The following is a 27,171-nucleotide window of genomic DNA, read 5'->3' on the forward strand; positions in this document are numbered from 1 at the left end:
GACTGAGCTAAAATCCTTCTCCAGCTCTCCCTGGAGCCCATATAGGCACTTGAAGGAGCTCTAAGGTCTCCTCACAGCCAGGATGAACAGCCCCAGCTCTCTCAGTCCTTTGGCACATTGCAGCATCAAACCTTCTTAAACCTGCGAGTGCAAAGTCTGGTTCCATACAGGAGGCACAAGCAGGCCAAGGCACAGCACTAGGTCAACAGAGCTGTGGTCAGACCCACAAAAACCTCCTCAGGACCAGGCAGTGATTCATTCCTAGGGAAGATGCTGGCCAGGCCCCCAAACTGAGGTTAGATGAGGTGATGCTCTGTCTAAAATATACCTGGAGCAGGCACAGAGGGCCTTAGAGATGCCCTAGGGTTTGGAGTTCCTCTGCTTTGGAGCCAGGCTGGGAGAGCTGGAGGTGTTCACCTGGAGAAGAGAAGGCTCGGGGGAGATCTATTTGTGGCCACTCAGTAGCTAAAGATCTCTTTAAGGAAAATGTGGACAAACTTTTTATCAAGGCCCACTGCAATGGGAAAAGGTTGACTATTTTAAACTATAAGAGGATAAATTCTGATCAGATAAAAGGAAATTTTTCATGGGTAGGCTGATGAAGCACTGGCATAGGTTGCTCAAAGATATGGTGGATGCCCCATCCCTGGAAAAAGTCAAGGTCCAGTTGGACAGGTCTCTGAGCCACTTGGTGTAGTGGAAGACATCCCTGCTTGTTGCAGGGAGGGACTGATGACCTTTAGGTGTCCAACACAACCCAAGCCATTCTCTGGTTCTGTGATTTATCAAACTGTAGTGTAAAAGGGTATTTTAATGTCTGAACCGAGATCTCCCCACCCAGGACCATGAGTGCCCCAGAGAGGCAAATCTACAAAGGCTGCTTTCACCCTTATGTCAAAATATGCACTCGAGCAAGAGAACACAATTTATGTCCAAAATATGTCCAGTGTAAATCAGCAGATTTCCTCTGACTGGTGCTATTCCAGCCTTCTGTTGCTGAGCAACAGGGACATTTTGGCAGTATCATAAAGAGATCATACACACAGAACTGAAAAACAACAAAAGATGAAGGCCATGTCCCAGCCATTTAGAAAGGTTTTGCACATCATTCAGAATTATTTCTACATTTTACACTATCCAGCAAATTTATTCTTCCCATCACCCCTCAGAAAATAACAGCTATTTGGAAAATTGACGTGTAAGTCACTCAGAACATGCATATTATGCTTTACCCCATTATTGTTCAAAACACTGTCTCTGCTAACAGAACTAATTCATCTTATGGCTGAAACTGGGGTTTTTGGTTAAGGTTTTTTTTTTTTCTTTATATCAAATAAATACTATTCAGCCCATCCTTCTTTTTCCACCACCCTTTTTTCACTGTTGTTTCCAATACACAGGTGACACGAGACTCATAAGAAACACACTGGGCAGAAATTTTGGGGTATTTTCCTGAACTACCTCCCTCCCACTGCCAGCAAAGAGATGTCACTGTGTTTACAATTCTTACAAGAAATACACATATACAAAAAATAAGTAAATACTACTAAAAAATAATTCACAGGGGAAAAAATAAAAACAAATAAACAAAAACATAAATAAAAAAGTTTAAAAAAAAAACTAACTACTGGGAAACATCTGCTTGGATTCACATTTTATCCAAAAGTCTAATTCAAGTAAACTGCCTGACAGCCAGTTCCTGAGCCACTCTCACTGATGATGTCTGATGTGCATAATTCTCCCCAATACTCTCAGTTTCATGTCAAGTGCTCCAATGTGGGGAAATGCAAAAATGCAATGTCCTTTATCTGATCCTCCAGGACTGCTGCAGGTTCTGTTTGGTTTTACTGCGCTGCACATGAAATATAAACAGTTTGAAGAATGCTGATAATTATCTAATCTTTTGAATCTTGACACTAAGTGTGAAGGATTTGACACAGAATTTGGCCAGAGCTGGGCATAAATCACTCGCTGAGAAAGATGCTACCCATGAGGAAGCAGGGCTGTGCATAGAAAAGATTATTGCTTGATTATTTCTTGATTGTTTCCCTCTCCCTCAGAGTGCAAGGACTCCATGATAGGTAAATTGTTAGGCACAAATTAACACCTTTCTGAAGTTTCTCTTTGTCTTGCCATGGAAAACTGCCTTCAGGTAAGACCTATTTTGCTACCAGCAGTTGAGCTTTTTCCAGTTTTGGAATGAGATGATGAAACAATATAACTCACAAAGCAAAGACACCTCAGTGACTTAGGGCCCTCACTCTCCATATTCTCAGAGGCACAGATAGACCATGGCAATCAATTTCATATATATTGAAACAGAAACTGTTTAAACAGGACTTGGAGGCCTTAATATTTCAAAGATGTGGGTCAGAAAGATCATTTTGGGTCTCCAAAGGTGCTTTACTTGCAAAGGGGCTGTGAAGGTTAAGTTGGTTACCTGGAGGTTGACTTGCTACCACATTCCAGGGCATAGCAGAATCACAGAAGAGAATCACAGAATGGTTAAGGCTGGAAAATATTATCAAGTTCTCCCCAGTACTGCCAAGGCCACCACTGGCCCATCTGCCCAAGTTCCACATCCACACAACTTTTAAATCCCTCCAGAGATGAGGACTGCACCGCTGCCCTGGGCAGGACCAGCCAGGGCTGGACAATCCTTCCAGTAAAGAAATTTTTCCCTAATATCCAACCTAAACCTCTCCTGGTACATCTTGAGGTTGTTTCCTTAAAGTAAAAAAAAAGAAAAAACAAAACCTCATCTTCATAAAGTTCACCATTTAGGTTGGAATATATCTCTAAGATCACTGGCATGAGGATTTCCCAGAACAAATTCAAACTCTTAGAAGGGAGCAACAAAATCAATCCTGTGAACAAACAGAAGCACCTGTGAGCTGAAATACAGCCCAGTTGTACTTGGAACACAGGAGCAATTGCTTCCATTTTAAGACCAGTGATGTCATCGACAGTAAATTTTTGAGTTAAATAAAACCCTATATGCACAGTTGCAAAAATGGGAGTTCAAACACAAACACGTTTTTAGAAAATCTGTATTTTTTTTTCCTTTTTACTGCTCATGAAAATATATAGATTAGAAGAAAATGGATAGAAGCCATGGTCTTAGGGAAACTGACTAACTACAAATTCCCTCACTTTAGATTAAACATTCTTGGATTGGTCATCAGTTTAATCGGATAAGGCTGAGATCAGTGGGAGGTTAAGGATCAGATTTGCTAATTAGAACACTTAGAGAAATAATTCTAGGAAAAGCCTGCCCCTGGAATGGTGCACTGGGAAGGAAAATAATTTTTTCAAGTGGAATTTTCCAGCAAACTGTTCTGGTGCCTCAGTTGCAAAGCAGCTACAAAACTCATGGTGGTGCATAGTTTTGGTGGGGGTGTGATTCCATGTAGGAAAATGCCAGCCCAGAGGAGGCCACGCAGCTGCTGCCAGGGCTGGAGCCCCTCTGCTCTGGAGCCAGCCTGGGAGAGCTGGGGCTGCTCCCCTGCACAAGAGAAGGCTCCAGGGAGAGCTGAGAGCCCCTGGCAGGGCCTAAAGGGGCTCCAGGAGAGCTGCCCAGGGACTGGGGACAAGGCCTGCAGGGACAGCACACAGGCAATGGCTTCCCAGTGCCAGAGGGCAGGCCCAGCTGGGATATTGGGAAGGAATTGCTGGCTGGGAGGGTGGGCAGGCCCTGGCACAGGGTGCCCAGAGCAGCTGGGGCTGTCCCAAAGTTGGAAGTTCTGGCCGTATGAGGATCCAGGATACCTCCCCTCTGATTCACTTCGGCATAACCCATCATCATTTATCTCCAACTCTAAGCCCTAAACTGTGTGGGTGACCCAGCCCTGCCCACATAAAGAATACCTTAAAACAGAAGCTCTCCCTCCCTGAAGAGAATAATTTCACTCAACAGCAGCTGTCCTATGGTTGTGGCTTAGCAACAAGAGGCACCTCTGCACAGCTTTTCTGCCAGGCAACTTCCAGCAGTGAGCAAGCCTGCCACATGAACAAAATAGTTTTTCCACAGAACAAACAAACCCCCTGAGAATTATTCAATTCTGTTCTTTGTCCCAAGATACACCTCCTCTTTTTGGCTATCCCATCATGAATGGCTCTTTGAGCCATCACTCCCTTTTCCACTTCCCCTGGTTTGCTCGCAGTGGTGGTGCATATGGTCACCAACCCCTCTGGGAAAGAATTCTGACTTCTCCACACCACTGAACATTTCAAATTCACTAATCCTTGACATTCTTTAGCCACAACACCCTGCAGTTTCTAACAGAGTTTATTTGGTGTCTCCTTGCACCCATGTTCCTTCACTGTCCCTCTGCAGTCATCCATGAGCAAGCTCCTTACTGGAGTTCGCTCCACCCCACCTGCCCTCAGCAGCCTCTTGGAAAGTACATACCACTCATTTCTCTCCTGAAAAAACCTAAAGAGACAGAATTCCATTCCTGTGAATGATAAAAAGCATGTAACCTGACAGAAGGCTCCACAGCTCCAGTGACTTACTCCATCCAGGTGCAGGATCAGCACCAAAGATCTGGGAAATCAACAAAACTGTCACTGAGGCATTCAGCAAGGGCAGATTGCCCTTTCAGTCTCATGGAACAGAAGACACTTTTAGATTATACTAATTTAACTGGGAAATACAGAAAAAAAACAGATTCAAGAAAGAAAGGATTCACACAGAAGTGCAACAAAAGACCAGAACATAATGGGGTGTTAAATAAGAGAGCACAAGAGCCAAAACATGAGTGATACAGCTTTGGGATGAATATGCCATATCATAGCTTTTTATTTTAAGACAAATGTGAATGCTGATTCAAGGCAGAGAAAGGAGATAGAATATTTTTGAAAGGGCAAATTCCCCTAATAAAACAAATGAGAGATGTTTGACATGGCCTCAAGTTGTGCCAGGAGAGGTTTAGTGAAAATTATTGTCACATTGGTTATTGTGAAAGTTTTCTTCACAGAAAGGATGGTCAGGCACTGGAACAGGCTACTCAGGGCAAGTGTTCAAAAGGCACATGGCACTTGGGGACACAGTTTAGTGGTGAATTCAGTGCTAATTCAGGTTAAGGGTTGAACTCTATGATCTCAGAGTTCTTTTACAGCCTTAATGAGCCAATGATATTACATTGTGAGCTGAAAGTCCTGCTGGGGAATAAGAGCAGAACAGGAGGAGCAGAGCAGAAAAGGAGACCTGTGTTTGTCCCTGAGGAGTTTGCAGATGTGCTGGGAAGCAGTGAAAGGGGTGTCACAGAAATGAGTGACATCTAACATGCTTGAGACACAGGCTTAGACAGAGATGTCCAGGCTTTACCCACTGAATATCAAAGGCTTCTTCCATTATTACAAGGTGCTCATTTTCATTATTGAAAGTGTTCTTTTTTTTCATGTTTTGCCTGCAATGGAAATTCCAGAAGGACATTTTCCCCTGAAAGAAGAAATTGTCTCTCATCTTCAGCAGGTGCCAAAAGAAGAATTACACAGGAGGGATGCAATTTGCACAGCTCCAGCCTAAACTCTGCTGAGACTTTGTGGGATGGTCCTTCACAGCAAATCAAACCATCCATCAGGTCCTTCCCAGTGCTGGAAATCTCAGCTGTAAGAATGTCACTGCCTCCCAGGGTGGGAATTCTGCAGGGAATCCACCAGGCTGGCATACACCATCCAGGCAAAACCAGTGCCATCATTCAAGCTAGAGCACGTGGCAGGCCAGGGGATTTTGAAGCCCAAATAGCTGAGGAGCAATGTCCACAAGAATGTTGTGCAGGAAAGTCACATTGTCCATATAACAATGCTTCTCTCAGAGGAGCCTGATAACTTGTATGCTGCAGGTCTAGGTAATAAATCTAAGGAGGGAACAGAAGCCCCATTTGTGATGTGACTGATAATCATGCCAGCAATTTTTGCACATTCCTTTGTTCCATTTTCCTTCCAAAGAACGATGGCTGTTTGTAAGACTTGAAGGAATATGTGATTTTAGATGAAGCTGTGAGAAAGCAACAAAAGAAACGCACCCAAACAGTCTGGCTCAGACACGTGGGGCTGTTCCAGCGCTCCTCATGTACACATAACCAAATTTTCCACTGGTCACAGGAGGGGTAACCACAAACCAGGGCTGGAGAAGACAGCTGCCTACAGGCATGTTACAAATCCATCCAAGATTTAAGTTCTCCTGGGAACTTATCCAAAAGCATTCAAAAGATAACTCAGAATTGTTTATATACTCAGAGAAAAAGGGCAAAACCCTGACTATTCAAAATAATTGAACCTGACAGACAAATGAGTGATTGTACCTCAGCGGATGTACATGTCTGCTCTTCCTCTCATTGCTAAATTGTGGGCTAATCTTTCCACAGTAGGATTATCTGTAACAAAACAATGCTCTTTGTCTACAAGAAATTGGCTCTGTTTCATCAACATGGGCTTAATCAAAATTTCTCTCTATGAAAATTCTGGTTTCCCAGAGCAGCTGTGGCTGCCCTACCCCTGAAAGTGTCCAAGGCCAGGTTGGACAGGGCTTGGAGAAATTTGGGACAGTGGAAGGTGTTGTTGTCCATGGCAGGGAGTGGAACAGGATGAGCTTTAAAAGTCCTTTCTAACCCAAACTATTTTATGATGCAACGACCTGTATTCCACTCCTTCAAAGCCTGCCTGGGGATGGGCTCAGTCACCCAGCTCCCCAACAGAAAGGGAAACCTCCTTTCCCATCTTACTGGGAACTACAACATGGGCAATCCAGGGTCACATGTTTTTAACCCTTTGCATGCTTAAGGACACACTGCAAACATGGCAGAGTGAATTTCACATACCCCAAGTTAAACCCAGACCCAAACCAGTGGATTGTTGAAACCCCAGGAAGAAGTTTACCTCCAGGGACTGCAGAGCCTCTCATGTGAAGTGCACCAAAGTCTCTGAGGATGTCACATGAGAAGCAGAGCTCTGTGAGAAACCCGCCTGCCCTGTCTGCCAAGAAGTGCCATTAACTGCTCTCTCCATCCATCATGTCCACTCCTAACCAGCACAGTCCCTTCACCACCTGCTTTACCTGACCTCAGCTTTAGACTACCAGTATTTTACCTAGCCAGCAGCATGACCAAATTTCATCGTGCAGATGCCCTGGCTCCATCCCACTGTGCTTGAAGGCATCCTCTTCACAAAGGTCACAATCTATAAAGGGGGCTCAGGACTGGAGGGAAGAGAAATGACTGTATGGAAAAGGGCAGGCAGCAATCCCTGCTGTGACAGGGACAGGACCCAGGGAACGGCTGGAGCTGTGTCAGGAAGGTCTGAATGGAGTATCAGGGCAAGGCTGTTCCCCCCAGAGGATGCTGGCACTGCCCAGGCTCCCCAGGGAATGGGCACAGCCCCAGAGCTCCAGGCTCATTCTCTCAAGCACAGGGTGGGATTGCTGGGTGTCTGTGCAGGACTGTGAGCTGGACCCCATGATCCTGTGGGTCCCTCCCAACACAGGATATTCTAAATGTTATCCTCATGCAATGGTCCACCCTGCTCTGAGCTCCCCAGCTCTGCTGCTCTCTGACACTCCACTACCACCTCTGCCAACCCCAGGCTGCACCTCTCCTCCACCCCACTTCCCCACCACTCTTCCTCAGCTTCTCTCACTCTGCCACCTCTGTGTCAAGCATTTTCCCTCCTCTGGTGAAGCTTCTCTTTCCAGTCCTGCCTGGACAGGAACGCCTCCAGCAAGGTCCTGCCAGTGAGCCAAGAACCATGTGCACACATGGTTGTGAGCAGGGAGCACTGAGGAATGAAAATTATCTATTGTTTGCTCCAACCCGCATGAGGTGAGAGTTGATATGAACAATGCACTCCCCATAGCACTTCTCCTCCACTTTATCAGCCCCTGATCTTAATCCCAGGAGTCAATGCCATCATCAATCACTGTTAATGAGAGCGAGCTCCCCTAGGCAGGGGCCTTATCTCACCCTGTATCTCGAGAGCCACATGAGGTTATGTCAGTCCTGCAATTAAGTAAAGGTTACACTGGCCTGAAAGGGTTAGCACTGGCTTTTTTGGGAACTCTTCTGTGCTGTCACAGACCAGAGAAAGCAGAAGTGAAACAGGAAAGTTGTCTTCAAACTGAAGAAGAGTAGGTTTAAATTAGATATTAGGAAAAAAATTCTTCCCTGTGAGGGAGGTGAGGTACTGACTGACACAGGTTGCCCAGAGAATCTGTGACCACACCATTCCTGGAAGTGTTCAAGGCCATGTGGACAGGGCTTGGAGCAACCTGGGATAGTGGAAGGTGTCCCCATATGTGGGAGAGTGGTTGAAGCTAGGTGATCTTTAAGGTCCCTTCTAACCCAACCCATTCTACAGTTCTATAAATTCATTTACATGCTACAATTCACCTGTCACTTCCATTTTTGGTACCTTCTTATCCAGCAGACCTCAGTACCAACAGCACAGAAACAGCTGGTTTTGGACACTTACCTGTATTTTTCCCCCTATTGCCACTAAAGGTTCCATTTTCTAGCAGAAATGTTTCCTGAGGTTAAGGTAAAGAGCAAACACACAGGCAGCAACTCTGACTCTGTGATTCTGCATTTCTGTGATTTTGATTTAGTGTGTCCTCTGTAGCCCTGCTGCCTGCAGGAAATCACAACCACTGAGAAAACCAAACTCTAAGAACAACCCCAATGAAAGTTAAAATGCAAGAAAAGCCCACCACCAAACTGCTTTCTGGGGAACCCCTGCCACAGGGCAAAAATGACTCCTTCTCTTGGCTCTGCCAGAGGCAGATCACTCCATCAGGGCAAGGGGAGCTGCTGCCTTCTTTTCTCTCATCTAATTCCTGTCCCAGCTGGAAAGGAGCTGATCTTGCACTGACAGGCTCTGCCAAGAATTCAAGTCAAAGTCTCCTGTTTCAATAGAAGTTCAGAACGCTGCCTGCTCTTCACCCAGGTCATGTGCTACCCACAAAAATTATTTGTTGTGGTGTCCTTAAAGGCACAAGGATCTACAATGTCATTAAAACACTCTTGCCTCTGCCTATAACTCAGCTGCAGATTTAACTGCAGCATAGACAAACCTGGGACAATCAGGTCAAGGCTGTCAATGAATTGCCTCTGGACACAGTTCATGGGGAAGAGTGATCACTCAGCCCTGCTTCATTTATTATCTCAACAGATTTGCTTCAGATCTGCAGCCTCCCCCCCACACTTGCCCAGTGCAGGGGCTGTGGGAGCTGTGCCTTCCCTCACTCCTTCCTACCACAAGTGGAAACTCAGCACCCAGGTCAAATCCAAGGTTTGGAATTCAGTTCAGGAGAAAATGGATGAAAACCCTCTATGCTACGCTAAGAATGTCACAGCAGAACAGATTAGCAGATGCAGTGGTATCCTCTGGCCTTTATTAGTTTCAAACTCATGTTGGGCCACGTTTAAGAGTAGATGATAGAGAGGTGCCACTGCAATGTGAGAAACCTGTGGATGATGCTTACAGATGTTGAGGAGCAGCCAAAGCACTTCTAGAGCCACACAGCAACAGGTAATGACAAGTGGAGAAATTCATCTGAAGTTCACCAGCAGGGAGAAATTGCTAAACAGTCCAGGTCTAACCACCAAGGATCTGAAAAAAAAAAAAACAAAAAAAACCCAGCCAACCAAACGCAACAAAAAATCCCACAAACAAAAAACAAACAAATAAAAACTATTACAGCATTCTGGTTAAACTTTTCATTTAAATCAGTGAAAACACTATTACAGCTTAAGAAGGACAAAGGACAACAGGATGGAACATTTCCCAGAGAAGATGCCACAATAAATGCCACTCTAAAGGGCACAGGATCTCAGGCAAGGCAGGGTGTGGGTGAGTGAGTAACAACAAGAGGTGTAGAGTTATTCTCCAGAGGCACATGCTAGAGAGGTGTCACATTCATTACCACAGATCTCATTCTGAGTGCTTTTGAATCTGTTTGGAGCCTGCAAAGTGAGGCAGCAAAGCTCAGATTATGGATCATATACATCCCTTCACTGGCCAAGAGTGTTCTGTCAAGGGAAAAATCAGGAGGTGCTTCAGATATTGTGTGGCCTGGTGGAAAAAAGCAGCCCACACTCCTTCCCAAAGGAGAGCAGCTCTCATCCCAAAGAAGGGCTATGAAATCTACAACTAGAGGAGCATAAATCTCTTAAATCACCAGCTGTGCCCATTCAGCAGGAAGAGACAGAGCACATAAATCTCCAAAGGCTCACTTTCAGTAGGAAGGGTAGGCAGGGACCTCTTTTCTGGTGCCATTTCAAGTGCCTTTGATCAGACACATCATTTGGCTTAGTCCAAAGCGATGCACAGTGTCTCTGTCCTGCCAGCTGGCTCAGGCCCTGGCTCAGACTAGTCCCAGCCTCCTCACACAGAGATCAGGCCAGACACTCTGTGCTGGTTTGGGTGACAGAATGGCCAGGCCAGGAGAGGACACTCAGTGGCTGGTGAGCTGACATGGTTCTGAGGAGGGTTGGCACTCCTAAAACATTCCACAGCTGTCATTGAGACAAGTTGATACTTGACCTCATGAGTCAAAGGCTGACATGAACGAGTGGCCACATCAGGTTTGCCAGCACAAAGCTGGGCTTAGAGCAGGGGCATCTACACCTTTGACTGGGCTTGGGACCAAGACCAGTCTGGGGGAGTGAGCACCAACATTGTGGTCCTGGCCCCAGGATCATCCCCTCAATGGCTTTGACCTGCCTTGGTGGGGGCAAAGCAGAGACCACCACAGCACTGCCTGTCCACAGGTGTTCCACGCCCAGAGCAGGGCAGAGGGTGTGAACAGCAGCAGCAGGGGCAGAAATGTGTAAGTTTGGGAGATCAGAGAAGTTCCTCCACCTCAATGGATGTGACTGCAGTCAACAAACAACTTGGAGAGAGACTTCTTCTGCCTTTTTTCTACCTGCCGTGCTCTGCCCATAACACTGTTTTTCATGCAGTAATTTTAAAAGCTGTTTTTCAATTTAAAATTAATATAAATTTATTTTATTAAAATTATAGTTATTTAATTATTTAATACATTAATTGTTATATATTATATTATATTATATTATATTATATTATATTATATTATATTATATTATATTATATTATATTATATTATATTATATTATTTTCATAAATTATTTTATAAATGATATTATGTTGAATTAATCAAACTTGAATTACATTAATTATATTATAAATTTTATTATTATATATAATATATAACAATGTATATCTTCTTATTATAAATTAATTGTATAATATAAATAATATTAACTTATTAATTTTTAAATTATATTAAATTCAATTTATTTAATTAAAATTTATTTTTAAATTAAATTGATTTAGCTTTTAATTTTCAAAGCTGTTTTTCATGCAATAATTGCCCACTAGGTGCAAATTCCCCAATTCAACACTTAATTTGCTCACCAGAGGCAGCAGGGGTTCCCCAGCACCCATGTTCCAGCTCCATCAGCCTGCCAGCACAGCTTTGGTGATGGAACAGCCCCAGACTTGGAGCAGTGGGGTGGCAGCCAGGAGAACTTCCCGGGTCAGGAGCATTGGTGAGGGGATGAGCAAACACCACAGGCAAGTGACTGAACCTGCAGACTTTCAAACCAGATCAGCAGGAGCTTGAGGCAGCAGTGACATTGTTCTGCAACTCAAAGCCAGGAAACAGGGTCAGTGTCACCAAAAATAATAGTGCCTGCTTATGACACCCTCCATCCCTTTCTACTTTCCCTGCTCTGTAGGTTTACCCATAATTTTTTTTTTTCCTGCCTGTTGCTTGGTGAGGATGAAGTGGATGCAGAGGGAAGAGGGGCAGCCCACAGCAGCTCCACAGGAAGGGGGGCATGGCTCCATTTTGTGCTGTGGACAGTGACGAGACAGAAGGAAAACCCCTCTGTCCTCCCAGCTTCACTTCCCAGTCCTTCACAGAGCCAATCCCTTCAGGGAGGAGTGCCAGATGTGACAAAACATGAGGCTTTTGCTTTGAATGTGTGCAGGCTGGCACTCTCAGAGGACTAGAAACACACATGATGCTGAAGGAACTGAAGTAGAAAACCTTGGAGCTGAAACTAAAACCTGAAGGGTGGGAAGGGGAACACCTGTCTCTTCACTCTGGTCCCTGAATAAGTGGATGAATTGTCAGCACAGGTACAGCTACACAAATAATTCTTTGCTTCAGTCCTTAGGGACAAACCTGGGACCAGGAGGGATGACCTCTGCTGTGCGCATCTCCAGCCACGCTTGGCTGCAGATCATCACCACGCAACCACAGAGCCATGGAACCCTTTAGAATGAAAAGCTCTGTAAAACCATCCAGTTCAAACATTCCCCCAGCACTGCCCAGGCCACCACTGACCCATGTCCCCAAGTGCCACAGCCATGGCTTTCAAATCCCTCCAGGAATGGGGACTCCACCCTTACCATGGGCAGCCTTCTTGTGAAGAAACTTTCCCTAATATCCAATCTAAATATTCCCTGGGGCAATCCCTCAATCATTCATCAAAAAATACTGGAGGAATTTCTTAGGGAGACAGGAGAAATGTAATTATTTACAGCCTCTGTATTTACTAGTACTAAAACCAGTATTTGATAAATACAGATGGCATCCTGGTTTTGGTATTGGACCAGAAATGTGCTTCCACACTGAAATCTTACATATTATTTAAGCATAGACCAGGGAAAAAAAGTCACAGTCTGTGGATCATATAGCCATGGGTGATTTTGTTGACAAAATTTTTGTCTGATTCAAATAGTTGCAAATCTTTTCAGGTATATATTATCAACTCTGTATTTTAAACACTAAAATTTTTCATTCCAATAGCCATGGTCCAAGAAGAAAATCAGTTCACAGATAAAACTCGAAAGATTTGTAGTTCTGCTCTGATTTACCAGATACTTCTCTAGAAGATCCTGCAGTAAAACATTAAAGAGGAAGAGGATCCTACTGGTGTTAACTGCAGCTATTCTTTACATGAATCATTTATGCTTCACTGTAACAAGATGTTTTTAACATGGATTTCACTTTAATCTTTTACTTCAATCCACTGAGTCCCACTGTGCCATGAGTGGTGAAGTGCTTAAAAAGAGTCACACTACCAAAAACTTTACATCACAAACAGACAAAATCAAACTGCACATCGGGGAAGAAGGGGGAGGTACACGGAAAAGGCACATATCACAGATGTGGCAGGGATTACACATCTCTCACTTGGTACTTACACCAGCCTTACCCTCGGGTTTCTCAGTTGCTGGTGGCATGAATTATGTTTTACAGCTGCTAAAGACAGTTTGCAAAGTAATCAGACGACTGGTCCTGATGATCCTGCTCAAGGATGACATGCAGAGGGGACAGGGCAGGCATCTAAATTGGTATTTGAAAAACTAACACCGTTGGCTGAATAGCAATAGGTCCAAACAACCATGAATAAGAGCTGGATACACTCAGAGCCTCCTCCAAAAAGCCTGAGGAAAACAGAAATCTCTCTCTTCACAAACACTGCAAACAGAAGGAAGACAGAGATCAGAAAGCAGCGAACACACTTCACACTCCCCTTCTAGGAGATTTTCCTCCAGTTCAGAAGGGAGCAGGGGTGAAGCACCAAGGGGAGCCCTGACATTCCTCCTGAGCGTGGACGCTGGCTCTGGGCACAGGGAAAGTGGCAGCAGCGACTCCACAACATCTTATCCTGGCTCTGGGAGCCCTCCAGCGGGAATCACGGAATGCTGCGGGATGGGATGCGCCTGAAACATCATCCAGTCCCACCATGGGCAGGGACACCTTCCACCAGGCCAGGTTTAAGGGAGATGACAAAGGGGAAAACATGATCAGCTCCACACAGGCCCCGGAGCTCTGCAGATGGGCAAGCTGCACAGTAAATCTGCTACAGCTAAACCCAGAAGGAAAACAGTAAGCATTTGCACAAGGATCCTGGGAAAAAAGGTAGAATTGATCTTATTTCAAGGGATGGAGCAACTCACTGCTCATCGGGGTCATGTAAGTGTGGGCAGAGCAGGGTGCCAGGGGACACCAAACCACTGATCCACCAGTGAACCTTGGCACAAGTGCCTTCAAAAGAAGAGTGGTTTGGGTTTTTTGCCTATACATAGGGATGACAACATCCAGTAAGCGCAAGGGGTAAAACACAGCTGGTTTGAAGGCTGCAGGTTCAGGAGAAGGAGCTGCCTTAAGCTAGGACAGTAAGAGTCTTGCTTGTCACAACCTCAGGCAGACTGCAAGGATTTCCTCTAGGCTGGTGAGTGGGAAGCAAAAGCCATCCCCTCTTGCCCCATCACACACAGCGTGGATGTTTGCAGCTCCAGTCTGCAATTCCCTCCCTTTAGCTGGAAAATTGTTAATACTGTGGTTCCTTCTGGTGTAATTTTCATATGACTGACCACAGAACTATTAATATCTGAACCCAGAGCTGGTTCAGCTAAACAACTCATTCCCTCCAAGCAGAAGAAAACCACAACTTCTTCTACCCCTGGAAAAACCTTTTGTGACTGCAAGACCAGCAGCTCAGACATAACGAGATGGTTCTGGTTTGCTGATGCCTCCCAGGGGAGAACATCGAGCAGCATGAGAGAGCTTGGCTTGGTTCTCCTCTGCCTCCTTCGCATCTCCAGGAAGGGTGAGTTCTTGCTGTCAGCCTCTGCCTGCTCACTGCTTGTCCTCTCACTCCAGTCCAAGTGCCAGGGAACTGCCTGCTGCAACAAACTCTCCAAGAATTGCTTGAATCTCCATCACGTTGCTTAAAAGTATCCTGAAATTCCAAGTGCACGTGACAACACTGGGAAAACTCTGGCTTAGCAATTGTTAGAGAGGTTGTAGGTTTGTGGGTTTTTTTTTTGCATTTTTCTGTTTTCCTAACTTGAGCAGGAAGTTCATCTAACTTTTCCCCAGCTTTGTCATGTGGATCAACATTTCATCACTGCTCTGCTTCATATTCCTTAGAAGTTATTATGCAACAGGCACAATATTTTCCAGTTCCAGCACTTAAGCTCACATTTAACTTCAAATATATGCTTAAATTCCATTAATCCATATCCAAATCCATAGGATTTGCTTAGCTTCACTGCCAAAAAGCATTTGCCAGACGAAGGGTAGTGGCTGAGCTGGTCCCCAGCTCTTGCTGTTGTCTTCATGACCTTTCCCACTGACAACCAGCAGTAACACTGACCTGACCACTCCTTTTGGGAGTTACCTTCTGTAAGGTGTGCAGGCTGTTTGCTTCTCTCTTTCTTGTAAGAGCATCAGTTCCAGGAGCAAATGGAGGCTGGATATTAACAAAAAGGAGTATGAAAGACCTACCATGCTGAGGTTTTAGAGTTAAGGGTAAATTATACACAGAAAGTTGACAGCTCCCTCCACTCAAAACTAGGCAAACTGTGTTTCCATGGAAATGGGCAGAGATGCTAACATTAAAAGCACTTATTTTTAACATTATTTTTCATCTGGAAGGCAAGGGGGTGCTTGCATTCTTAGGGGAAAAAAAAAGTGTTCTTTGCTTAAGACTGAGAACAAAAAAAAAAAAAAAAAAAAAAAGCTAATCAAAGGGGTGGCAGAGAGAAGCAAGGCATATTCAAAAGCACAAAATCTACCGTTCCCCTAAAGTAAAGGTTACACTGACATGCTGCAAAATAACTAAAACAAGAACAAATAAGCCAGAAAGAAATAGCAATTACTGTTTTCAGTGCCAGATCCTTGTGCTCAAAGCCCATGAGCTTCATGAAGCCCCAGCAGTGCTGCAGCATTATTTATTAGATAACCTGGGCTGGAAAAGGTGCCCATACTGTTATTGTGTATGACAGGGCAGCACGACTCCAGATCTCAGTAATCAAAATACCGGCTTGGAGCTGACTCCGTGTAAATATCTGAACAGAGAACTGGCCCTGGGATGGCTTTTGACCATTGTGTAACACACAATAGGTTAATACAAGCTGCACTGCCACGGAGATGTTTGTCAAGTGTTATGGGCCACAGATACAGGAACAAAAAACAAATCTTATCTTTGAGTCTACCGGAGTAATCTGACAGCTGAATGCCCATATGGTGCAGCCAGCAAGACCAGGGATGGGTGGAACTACTTGCAGGATGCTTTTACTTTTTACAGGTATTCTTTTACATTTTACAGGTATTCTCAGCTCCTGAGAGCTCCTGATCCAACAAAGTGAGTTTCATAAGACAGGAATGTAGGCACAGATGTCTTTGAAGCCCAATCTGCTGCTACAGCTGTTGATAGCAGCAGAACAGTGGGTAGATAGACATGTCTATATATTAAACTGAAAGAGGGGAGATTTAGATTAGACATTATGAAGAAATTCTTGGCTGTGGGGGTGGTGAGGCCCTGGCACAGGTGGCCCAAAGAAGCAGTGGCTGCCCCTGGATCCCTGGAAGTGTCCAAAGCCAGGTTGGATGGGGCTTGGAGGAACTCAGGATAGTGGAAAGGGGAGTGGAATGAAATTAATTTTAAGACCCCCTTCCAGACAACCATTCTGCAATTCCGTGATCCCTTCTTGCTTGTAGGTGTGCAGTGCAATGGCTGGTCTGTCCACGTCCCATCTGATGTTACTGGAGAGCTTGGGAAGATGGTTATCCTGCCCTGCACCTTCACACACCCCTACAAAACATTCGACCGGGCCCTCACGGCCATCTGGAGGATCAAGGAGCCTTACAACGGCACAGTCATCTTCAAGTGTGTGAGCCAGGGCAGCAGCGAGCTCTGCAAGACTGCCATCAGCCACAAGAACAAGTACAAACTGCTGGGCAACCCCCGGCACAAGGACCTGTCCATCAGGGTTGACAACCTGACCTGGAGCGACAGCGAGAGGTACTTCTGCCGGGTGGAGCTGGCCGGAGATATCCAGGACAAGTACGAGAGCAGGAACGGGATAAAGCTCCATGTGATTGGTAAGAGGGTGTGAGAGGCAAAGGAGGCAAAGCCACCCTCTAGGGAAGAGCCCAGGGGGTGTGAGAAATGACAAATGGTGGCAGAAGTTTGCCTGAGATGGTTTTCCAAGGGGCTGGGTTTTCTTTCTCCATGATAACAGGGAAAATTCATTGTCCTCCTCAGTCTCCCAGCATGAGACAGTGAGCACCATGCAGGGAAGGGAACAGGAACAAAACTGGTAAGGAAATGGCAAGGCTCTGGCAGCTGGGGTGAGAGCCCACCAAAAGCTGGGCATCCCATTTTGTCCCTGCAGCTCAGGATCAGGGCAGGCAGCAGAGGCAAGCTGGGCTCAGCCAAGCTGGGGTTAAAGACATCTTCTCCATCAGAACCTGAACTGGACAGCCCAGGTGCAGAGCACAAGTTCACAGGCATTAGCACAACAGGGCCTGGGTGGTAATGGGATTGGAAAAACAAGATACCTGGTACCCAGGTGCCATAAATCCAAAATCCTCTGGAGCATGAAGCACAAAGTTTTTCCTGGAAAACCGGCTCTGAGCAACAAATGTCAAATGCTAATCCCACTTCCCAGGGCAAGCTCAGAGATCAGGAGGAGCCAGGAGACACAGGAGGCCTCAGAAGCAGACCCAGATCTTACCCAGGCCATGAGGTTGGATGATTTTGCTTTTGAGAGGGAAGCTCCTTATGCCAGCTGTGGGTGTCCAGATGGGACCTGAGGATGAGCTTGGCTGTTTGTTGAGAAGTTCTGCACAGTTGCACCAGCTCCTGAACACCCACACACAGCAGGGCAGGATGGCAGCCAGACCTGTCTCTCAGGGGCTGCCTGGATTTTAACACCAGAGGAATGACAACACACACAGATACATTCCCTGCTTGGGAATGGGCCCTGACACTGTGATTGGGAGGGGTTAATCAATGCTTGAAAGGTTAATTTAGACACCAAAACACACAGACCCATGATGAACAGCCTCACATTCTTCTTGCATTACATGGACAAAGGGAAAGAGTAGTAGGAAGTTGCAAAGTCTATTTTTTTGTCCAGTCTGAAAAAATGAATTCCTGCTCTTCCTCTGTGAAGACACTCATTTTAGTGCCCTTCTTTTTCCCTAACACCTTCTTGAACCAGGTTCAAAACCAGGTAGCACCAGGGATGGGAGCTCCACCATCTCTCTGGGCAGCCCCTTCCAATGTCTAATCACCCTTTCTGTGAAGAAATTTATCCTATGTCCAAACTGACAGTGACCTGGTAACCCTGGGGCTGGGAAAAAATAATCAAAAATAGGTTGTGGTGAGAAACAGATATTTTACCTATAACTGACCTTCCAAATCTGGCAAGTCTCAGGCACTGCGCAGAGGGCTCACACAAACGAGTCCATCCACGTGCGCTCTGGAGGTCAGAGATCAAAGGAACAGCCATAAAATGCTTGTGCAGAACACTGTGGCTGGCATGTCCTGGACCTTGTGGTGGTGCAGCCAAGTTCAAAAAGGTCACCAGCTGCACCTGTGCCTACAATGGTGGGTGGCATTTCTCTGCCTTCTGCCACTGAGGAAGGGAACAACAGCTGAAGTTGACCAAAGTTCAGAAAAAAGTGTGAGCCATTACTGGGATAAAACAGCGTACACTTCCTTACATCCAGGCTTTGCTGGGTGAATCCTTTTCCAACATAGGCTGGGTTGGGAAATCTAGGAGAAGAAAGTGCCGAGAAAAACAAGGAAGAAAAGGGCTGATCCCAACATCCATAGAGTCATTAAATAGCTTCTGTTGAAGAAAATCTTTAAAGCTTATCTTGTCCAACCCCCCCAACACCTTTCACTAGATGAGGTTGTTCCAAGCACTGCCCAGCCTGGCCTTGGACACTTCCAGGGACCCAGGGACAGCCACAGCTGCTCTGGGAAACCCTCCTTTCAAGAAAAATTCCTCCTTATATCAAATCTAAATCCCTACTCTTTTAGTTTTGAAACATCAACCCTTGTCCTGTCACAAGTCCTGCTAAAAAAATTATCCCCATTTTGCTTGGAGCGCCTTTAGGCCCTGCCAGGGGCTCTCAGCTCTCCCTGGAGCCTTCTCTTGTGCAGGGGAGCAGCCCCAGCTCTCCCAGGCTGGCTCCAGAGCAGAGGGGCTCCAGCCCTGGCAGCAGCTGCGTGGCCTCCTCTGGGCTGGCTCCAGCAGCTCCACGTCCTTGTGCTGTTGTTGCCCAGGGCTGGGGCAGCTCTGCAGGTGGGGTCTCACCTGAGCACAGGGGCACAGGGGCACAATCCCCCCTCCCCTGCTGCCCACGCTGGGGGATCAGCCCAGGGCAGGGAGGTTCAGGGCTGGGGCAGGTCCAGCTCTCACCCACCAATATCCAACTTTACCCCAATATAACAATGCCAAGAGTCCACCAAGACCAAAACTTCATTCCAGGTGTTTCACACCAGAGCTGCCTTTGCAGCCTGACCCACTTTCCCTCCTGTTGTGATCCCCACAGCTGCTCCCAGGATCATTAACATCACGGTCAGCTCCAGCAGGGACCACACCTTCCAGGCCCGCTGCACGGCCGAGGGGGAACCAGCTCCTGCCCTGACCTGGAGTGGGCCCCTCTACAGCAACCTGAGCTCCAGCAGCAGCTCCAGCCACCGCGTCACCAAGGAGCTGCGGTCCCTGACCCACGACGGGAAATACACCTGCACTGCTGTCAACAGCCACGGCCGCGCAGAGGGGGCCGTCTACTTCTACAAATTCAGAGCCCCCGACAGCTCCTCCTTCATGATCCTGATCTTTGTGCCGCTGGGAATCAAGGTGGTCATTCTGCTGGTGATAGTGAGCTTCACCGTGTTCTCCAGAGAAGGTCAGTGTGCTGACTTCCCTCCATCCAACTGCAAACCAGGGATGGATGCGCAGACAAGTCAGGCAGGAGGGGACTGGGTTTGTTTGGGGGGAGGGAGTGTTAATGATTTTAGGATTTTCTGCCCTAGGAGAGGGACAATTCTAGCAGGAAACCTAAGAGCCAAGAGCTCTTGGCTGGCTGGTCACAGCCTGCTGACAGAGGGGCCTTTGGAAATTCAGAGGGAAGAGGAGTTTCCCTGTTGCCAAGAAGAAATGTTAATAAACCAACAGAGGAGAAATTAGTGAAGAACCCACTGACTACATAACCAGATTTATTTTTTTTTTCCTTGAAGCTGGCTAATTACTGTCTCTTCCCCTGTAGCCCACAGACAGGGTTTACCTTTGCTGCATCCCACACAAGTTTAATCTCCTGGGACGGGCATCCTCATTTTACAGACCACCCCTGTCAGTCCCCTGGGACCTCACTACCCAATGCTTCCCCAGCACTTGTGAAATCCCACCTTCCAGCCATGCCAAGGCTGTGGGATCAGGGAATGCCCAGCTTACAGGAGATGAGAACCAGCCCATGGACTGAGGAACAGAACCTCCCAAGGAGCCAGGACGCTGCCTGTCCCCAGCCCTCCAGTGCTTCTGAGTAGTGGCATGGGCAGGAGGGGACTGAGAAGAGTGAGATGTCACATGTGACTCGTCTGTAGGGACAGTCTGATGTCACACTCATGGAAGCCGCCACTTGTCCTGAAGAGTAAAGTTCAAGAAACCAAAAATGCTTTGCTCCTTATATTCCAGTGCCCAATTCCCAAGCACATGGAGAGAGCCACATGCCTGCCATGAGGGCTTCTTCCCATTCACTGGAGTGTCACAACCACCCTCCAGAGCAGCTTAGGTCACTCCTGGCTCCCCAGCCACTGCTAACCTCACTGCTAACCCACATCACCATTTCCATTTCACAGGTTCCCCCTCTGCTCCATCCAGCCTGGCCAGGTAAGGATGTCTTGCCTTCTACTTGTGTTATCCTGCAGGAGCGTGAGGATGGCCAAGGGGAGAAATGTGCGTGTCTTTGGTCTTGGTAACAATTTTCTGGCCTCAGAGCAGACTGCTGGGGCAAGGAGAGGGTTGAGCTGATGGCCAGGTGAGCAAGTGTGAGGGAACAAGGACTGGACACTGCTGAGAAGAGGTTCTGTCTTGGCACAGCTGAGAGCTGGACCCCAGTGGAGTGAGGACAAAGGACTGGGCAGCAGTTGGGAGAGACCACAGCAAAAGGCTGCTGTACCAGCAAAGGGCTGACAGAAGTTTAGGTGTGCCATAAGCCCAGAGCATGGATGGAAGGCTGCAGACAGGCTGGGAGAGCTGGGGCTGCTCCCCTGCACAAGAGAAGGCTCCAGGGAGAGCTGAGAGCCCCTGGCAGGGCCTAAAGGGGCTCCAGGAGAGCTGCCCAGGGACTGGGGACAAGGCCTGCAGGGACAGCACACAGGCAATGGCTTCCCAGTGCCAGAGGGCAGGCCCAGCTGGGATATTGGGAAGGAATTGCTGGCTGGGAGGGTGGGCAGGCCCTGGCACAGGGTGCCCAGAGCAGCTGGGGCTGCCCCTGGATCCCTGCAGTGTCCAAGGCCAGGCTGGACAGGGCTTGGAGCAGCCTGGGACAGGGGAAGGTGTCCCTGCCCATGGCAGGGGATGGGACTGGAGCTTTCAAGTTCCTCCCAACCCAAACCATTCCAGGGTTCTGTGATGCCACATTAAATGAACAATGGATCATCCAGCCAAGGGAAAAGTCAGGGATGGGGTCTGTGGTGACGCTGTGAAACAGAAATCTTCCCCTCCCTGTGTACCCCAGTCTGTAATGGAGCAGAAAAAGCTGCCACACCAAAGCTGATGAGCTCAGCCAAGTGTGCAGGGAAGGTATGGAGACAGCAAACAGCCCAGCTCAGGTGTGACAGGGTCTGATTCTTGGGCTGGCATCCACACCATGCTCCCATAAACCCCTGGCATTTCCCATTACCCAGTGCAACATTGATCTTGGGCACTCCTGACAGCTGGGGTCCAAACTTCTGGGATGGAAAAAAACAAAAAAATAAACAAACAAAAAATCCCACCAAAACCAACCCTTGATCTAATGGTAAAGAAGACTTATCTGAGGTCAAGGATAGTTACATCTGTATGGGGCTGCTCCATTTCAATCTGAGCTATTTCTCTGTGATATCTCCTTCCTGAGTTACCCCACGTCTCCTTCCCTGACCTTTCCCCAAGAACAATGCCCATTCCAGGAGGACAGCCAAAGAAACACAGAATTTAATCCTACAGTCAAACCTGTAGTTACTTGTAAAAAGCACAAAAAAGCACAGTTTATCTGATTTATCAGGGCCTGAACCACGTTGCACCCTGGGTTATATTTGCATAGACACCTACACAGATAAGAAGGCTTAAAGCCAATGCTTACATAAGAAGGAGTGGTTTGTCACAACCTCACGAGGCTCTGGGCAGGACAGTAGCACAGTGGATGCTAAAGGTGCAGGAGATTGCTCTGGATGCTTTGAGATGTGAAAGTTTCAAGGTGTAAAACAGTAGTTGCAGCTCAGACCCTTAGAAGCCACCATGAAGCAGAAGAGGATCTGTCTCAGAGTGCCACAGACGCTTCCTCTGACATCCACTGGAGCCACTGGCAAAGCCCAGAGCATCCTGAAACACATCCTCACCTCTCCCACGTCTCCTCCTGCCAGGCCACAGCTGCCAGAGTGCACCTACGAGAACTTTGACCGCAGACACGGCGGCAGCCAGACCCTGCCCACGGGAGGGGCAGCGCCGCGGCGCAGCTGAGGGGCTGGGCAGGACCCATCCCCAGGGATGTTCTTCCCCAGGGAGCACAGCACTGGCCCTGGCTGAGCCACAGCAGGTCAGACAGCCTTGGGGAGGTTGGAACTGGATCATCTCTAAGGTCCCTTCCACAGTGCCATGAGTTCCAGCCCTGCTTCTCCTCACAAGTGAGAGCAGCCTTTTTGGGGAAAAGAGAAGAAAGAGTCACGGAGCTGGAAGAGCAAAACATGGTCAGTTTTAACCTGTTAGGTGTTTTTAGCTCCTATCAGATATTTAGCAATAGTATAAAATCACCTCACAGCTCTCTACTTTGGCAATTTTCAAACATCACTCCGAAAAGCCATTTTCACCACTTCACTTCTCCAACCACATCCAAGTGGGCTACTGACATGATAGAAATCCTAGCTGTAGCAAAACACTACTGGAATTTCTGGTGGGGTTTGATCCTTTTTAAAAAATTATTATTAATATTATTCCTAAATGCCCACAAGAGTTTATTTTAGAGCTTAAAGGAACTCTTAACTTTAAAGAGGCACCCAAGCAAAAAAGGAAGATGTTTTCCAAAAACTGGTAGAGCTGAAACCAGGACACTAGAAGTCTAAACTAGTCTGTGTTCCAACTCAGCTTCTAGTGCTCAGAAACTCAAGAGCTTTGTGAAAAATGTGCTGTGAAAATGTTCCAATACACCAAATTGTTGGTTTTTTTCCCTAAAGCTAAAGAAATTATTTCTAAACCATTTCCATCCCTGTGTTACACGGATGAGTTTTTTTTAAGGTCTGAGTACTCATTTCTTAAATCCCTCTCTTCTGAAATGAAGTCACTACTACAGAATCACAAAGGTCACAAGGGCCAACCACAGGGAAATCTCAAACCCAACTGTAAACACTCTCCAAGATCAGGTAAATAGGTCCAGCTTATGGTATAGGGCCATGTGGGTCAACCTGGAGTCCTGGAGGCAGGCAGAGGCCCCAGATAGGGCTGGAGACAGCAACAGGTTAGATTTGATGAGGAGGAAGAGAAAGAAGTAAGAAAGAGCATGTGGTTTGAACTTACTTTCATGTTTACACTGCTGGATTTGATGCTCTGTTCAACCATCCCAGTACTGCAGTCAGAGGCACAGAAAATATTTCCTTATCTGTGCTGACAGGCTCAGACACTCAAGAGAACACTGAGTTCAACTTAAAACCATGGAGAAAGCTTCTAGAACTAAGTGAAGAAACTGAGAATGTGGGAGTTAGATAGAATCATATAAAGTCACTGGGTGAGAAACTTAATTAGGATTTAGGGTTTAAGTTATATTAGTGAAAAAGAGACAACATGAAGGATTTAAGGTGTTGTCCCTTTCTCCTTCTTCTTCATCTTCTTCTTCTAGGGTTTTTGGGTAATAACAGGTGATTGGATAGAAGAATCCGTATTGCAGGACACAGATGTTTGGTTATTGGGTTGTTAATGAAAATAAGTTACTTGGCATTTCATTACTGGATAGGTTGACACTTAAAATACCTTGAAGAGATTCTTTGTCCCTCCATTTTGCACCTTGTTACCCCTACTGTACATAGCTCCTTGTAGTCTGTAAATATGTCATACAGATAAGGAAAAATAAACAACTGAGCCCAAACATGGAAACAGTTTCTCTCTCATCAGTCTCGGACCTGGGGAAAAGAACTGAGCTACCAGTGTCACCCCAACACAGAGCTCCAAAACTGTTCCCCAAACAATCCTGCTCCTGGCAACAGCTACTGAAATACCATCAAGCTCGACCCCAGGCTGGGAATCATTATTTTAAAGTTCACCTCTTCATAATATCTGCACTGGGAAAGCAAACCAGAATTTTAAATTACTTGGCCAGAATGATAAGGGGGAAAAAAAAAATGCAAGGATATACTTGAACCTGATCTTTTAAATCCCTGCTTAAAATCCCAGCAGTGACAAAGCCAGATTTAATAAAAATAAGAAGAGATGCAAAGAGAAAAGGGAAATTACAGCAGACAGTGTAGTCACAAACTGTAAGCTCCATGTCACAGGTGTCACAAAGGAAAGAGATCTCAGATATATCAGCTGGACAAACTGAATTTGATTTCTGAGCCCTTATGATTTACAGACATAGAGTAATGAGAACTCACTTCTACCTGTGCATAGAATTTAGGCTTGGCTTTCTGAATTTTTCTCTCAAAAATTACTTCTTTAACTCAAGTAGCTTGGGTCCAAATAGAAGCATCAGACATCACGTCCCAAAACCAACTCATTCCCCCTGGTCCTCATGGGAGACTCAAACACCCACTCAAACCAGTATAAACTGGAGGGGTAAAACACAGCACTGCACCAGGACACTTCTGGTATTGAACTCATCTGGGAGATGCAGGGACTGACAAAGTCCTTCCAGTAAAACTGTAAGGTTTAGACTAGAAACCAGAAAAAAAACTCAATCTGTTGGGCACCACTTGGAAAATGAGACCCCAGGCTCTGGAGTTCGTATGTGCACAGAGAACTGCAATACAGGTTCAGTCTTCAGACTGAAGCCAGAAGACTGGTCTGCAGGTGACACATACAGCAATTACGTGTTATCTGATGTGGATCCTTCTACCAAGCTGAAAATATCACAGTGTCAGTCACCAACTGCTTGATTTTCTGTTTTTATTTTGCATGGTCTTTGCAGACAGAACATGTTATAAATACAACATCTGTAAAAACTCAACAGCTGAAACAATTCCTCATTTTGAAAGTGCATATCAAACACGTATTTCTGACTTTTTCACATTTATATGCAACTGATCAATAACATTGAGCCTAGTAAACCCAGTGCTTTTAAGTCTCTGGGGGGGAAAAGCAGCAGAATGTATTCCTCCAGACATGAATTTTCAAAAAGTCTGTTAAAAACCATGCTGCATTGGTATCTGGTTACTATACAGAGGGATGTACATATATATATTTATTTATAGGCTCGCAGATAGAGCAAAGAACTCTAAGACCACATTAAAATGACGGTGATCTAATGACCCAGCTGGCATAATTAGCAGAATCTGCCAAGAAGGAAAAGGTGATCTGTCCTCTAGCACCAGAACCACGGTTTAAGAGCAACAGCTCAAAGCATCATTGACCAGACAGTAGGTAGCACATTTCTATCCCCTATTGACCAGAACTCATGTTTCAACGTGCAACCATGTCAAAAACACAAAGGCACAATTAATGGAGGAAGGGAAAAAGTGGTCAGTTCCTTCATAGAGCCGTAGGGACTGGGACTGCAGGACCTTGGGCCAGCTCAAACAGATCAGTGATTAAAGGGACATCAAACAAGCACCAGGAAAAATTTGCCTTCTGCTTTCCCTAAACAAAAGTGCATCCGATGATCAGACAAGGCAACAAAAGCAGTGATCATTCAGCTGAAACAACAGATTTACAGGCTCATGGTTCATGCTTTGGCAACAGAATTTTAACAAGTGATCACCAAATTTAATACAACAAAAATACCTCTTCACAGCGTCATCTAAAATCCTGTCATGTCATGTCCAGCCAGGCAGAAGAAAATAAGCTTAAGTGGTGGTTATTAAACCCCTCCTAAACAACCAGACTTAGGAATTAAGGAATCCTATTTAACATGATCATGACTGACTGTTCTCCTCTCAGACACTGGAGATCCAGAACATATGTCTCTGGATTTAAATCCCCTTGAATGTGGCTAGAAGTTACTTCCATTTAATCAAGAAATATAGATGCAGACACACTAATATTTTGAAAACAGGAAAAAACAATGTTCTTAGTTCCCATTTTTGTTGGTATTTACGGAAGTGGGTAAAGACTGTAGGCATGCCTCTAAACTACAGATTTCTGTGGAATAGCAAAAAAGTCAAGATTTAAAATACCATCTTTTCAAATACAGGGATTTCACAAAAATTGCTAGACACACACTCATCAGGTAAGACTCAAAGGTATCCCAGTTAAGAAAGTCAAACCTCTTTTACACACTCCTCCACTCACTTTTGAACTGGCCTAATTGATGACACACTGGAAAAGAAAAAAAGGCACAAAGCAAAAACTTCAGACAGTACAGAATGAGCTGTGCTGACTAGTGATTTGTACATCTATCCCCAGGCACCCTTCCCTCCAAAGGGCACCACACAGAGAAAATATTCAAGTGCTTTCAGTCAAAAAAACAAAACAAAACACCCCAAAACGCAAACCATTAAGCAATTCCACAGGCCTAAAAATCAAAAGGAAAGCAAGAAAACCTTCAAGTGGAGAAAACTTGACAGTGTGCAGTTCTAATTCACAGGTCTGACTTAACTGAAGTGGAACTCTGAAGGTAAAAATCATTTGTGCAATAAGGACACTATTTGTAAACCAGAGCCACCGCCGGCCCCCGCATGCCGCTACCGAATGCTGTCCAAAAAATGCACTTCTGGGTACAGCGTGTTCACCAGGAGGGACAGGAGGTTATTGCCATCCTGAAGGCAGTGCTCAGGGTGCTTGATGAACAGAGAGGCCTGGGAGAGCTGCTCTTGGTAATCCATGTATTGTTTGTTGGATGACATGGCTTCAAGAGCACTCAGTGCCTACAGGGAAAGGGGAAAATTCTGTTAGTTTTGTGTATTTTGGTCTGTAACACACCACCATCTG

General features: G+C 46.0%; 2 protein-coding genes across 6 annotated transcripts in view; one reads left to right on the plus strand and one right to left on the minus strand.

Moving 5' to 3' along the window:
- Positions 1-14,351: 14,351 nt before the first annotated feature.
- Positions 14,352-24,170, plus strand: SIGLEC15 (sialic acid binding Ig like lectin 15). 2 transcript variants are annotated; one of them, XM_088054354.1, is made up of 6 exons: positions 14,352-14,645; positions 16,149-16,184; positions 16,541-16,924; positions 19,391-19,750; positions 20,700-20,730; positions 22,464-24,170. In XM_088054354.1, the coding sequence occupies exons 3-6, from the start codon at positions 16,603-16,605 to the stop codon at positions 22,558-22,560; spliced, it is 810 nt and encodes a 269-aa protein (XP_087910480.1). In that variant the 5' UTR covers positions 14,352-14,645; positions 16,149-16,184; positions 16,541-16,602; the 3' UTR covers positions 22,561-24,170. The 2 variants fall into 2 exon arrangements, with proteins under 2 accessions (XP_087910480.1, XP_014112510.1); XM_014257035.2 differs by lacking the exon at positions 16,149-16,184.
- A 1,004-nt stretch (positions 24,171-25,174) lies between these two features.
- EPG5 (ectopic P-granules 5 autophagy tethering factor) overlaps positions 25,175-27,171 on the minus strand; it is a 54,801-nt gene continuing 52,804 nt past the window's right edge. For all 4 annotated transcript variants that reach the window (XM_088054139.1, XM_088054137.1, XM_088054138.1 and 1 more), the window contains exon 44: positions 25,175-27,107. In XM_088054139.1, coding sequence (XP_087910265.1) covers positions 26,925-27,107 — 183 coding nt within the window. In that variant the 3' untranslated portion in view covers positions 25,175-26,924. The remainder of the gene's footprint in view (positions 27,108-27,171) is intronic.

The sequence above is a fragment of the Pseudopodoces humilis genome, chromosome 4, assembly GCF_049639895.1.
Source record: "Pseudopodoces humilis isolate 2021_Gansu_Grassland_sample_001 chromosome 4, ASM4963989v1, whole genome shotgun sequence".
NCBI classification, from domain to species: Eukaryota; Metazoa; Chordata; class Aves; order Passeriformes; family Paridae; genus Pseudopodoces; species Pseudopodoces humilis.

Coding starts and splice junctions, on each gene's coding strand:
- SIGLEC15 (XM_014257035.2), top strand. CDS start 14,594: ATGAGAGAGCTTGGCTTGGTTCTCCTCTGCCTCCTTCGCATCTCCAGG. Junction 14,646..16,540: donor CCTTCGCATCTCCAGGAAGG/GTGAGTTCTTGC, acceptor TCTTGCTTGTAG/GTGTGCAGTGCAATGGCTGG. Junction 20,731..22,463: donor GCTCCATCCAGCCTGGCCAG/GTAAGGATGTCT, acceptor TCCTCCTGCCAG/GCCACAGCTGCCAGAGTGCA.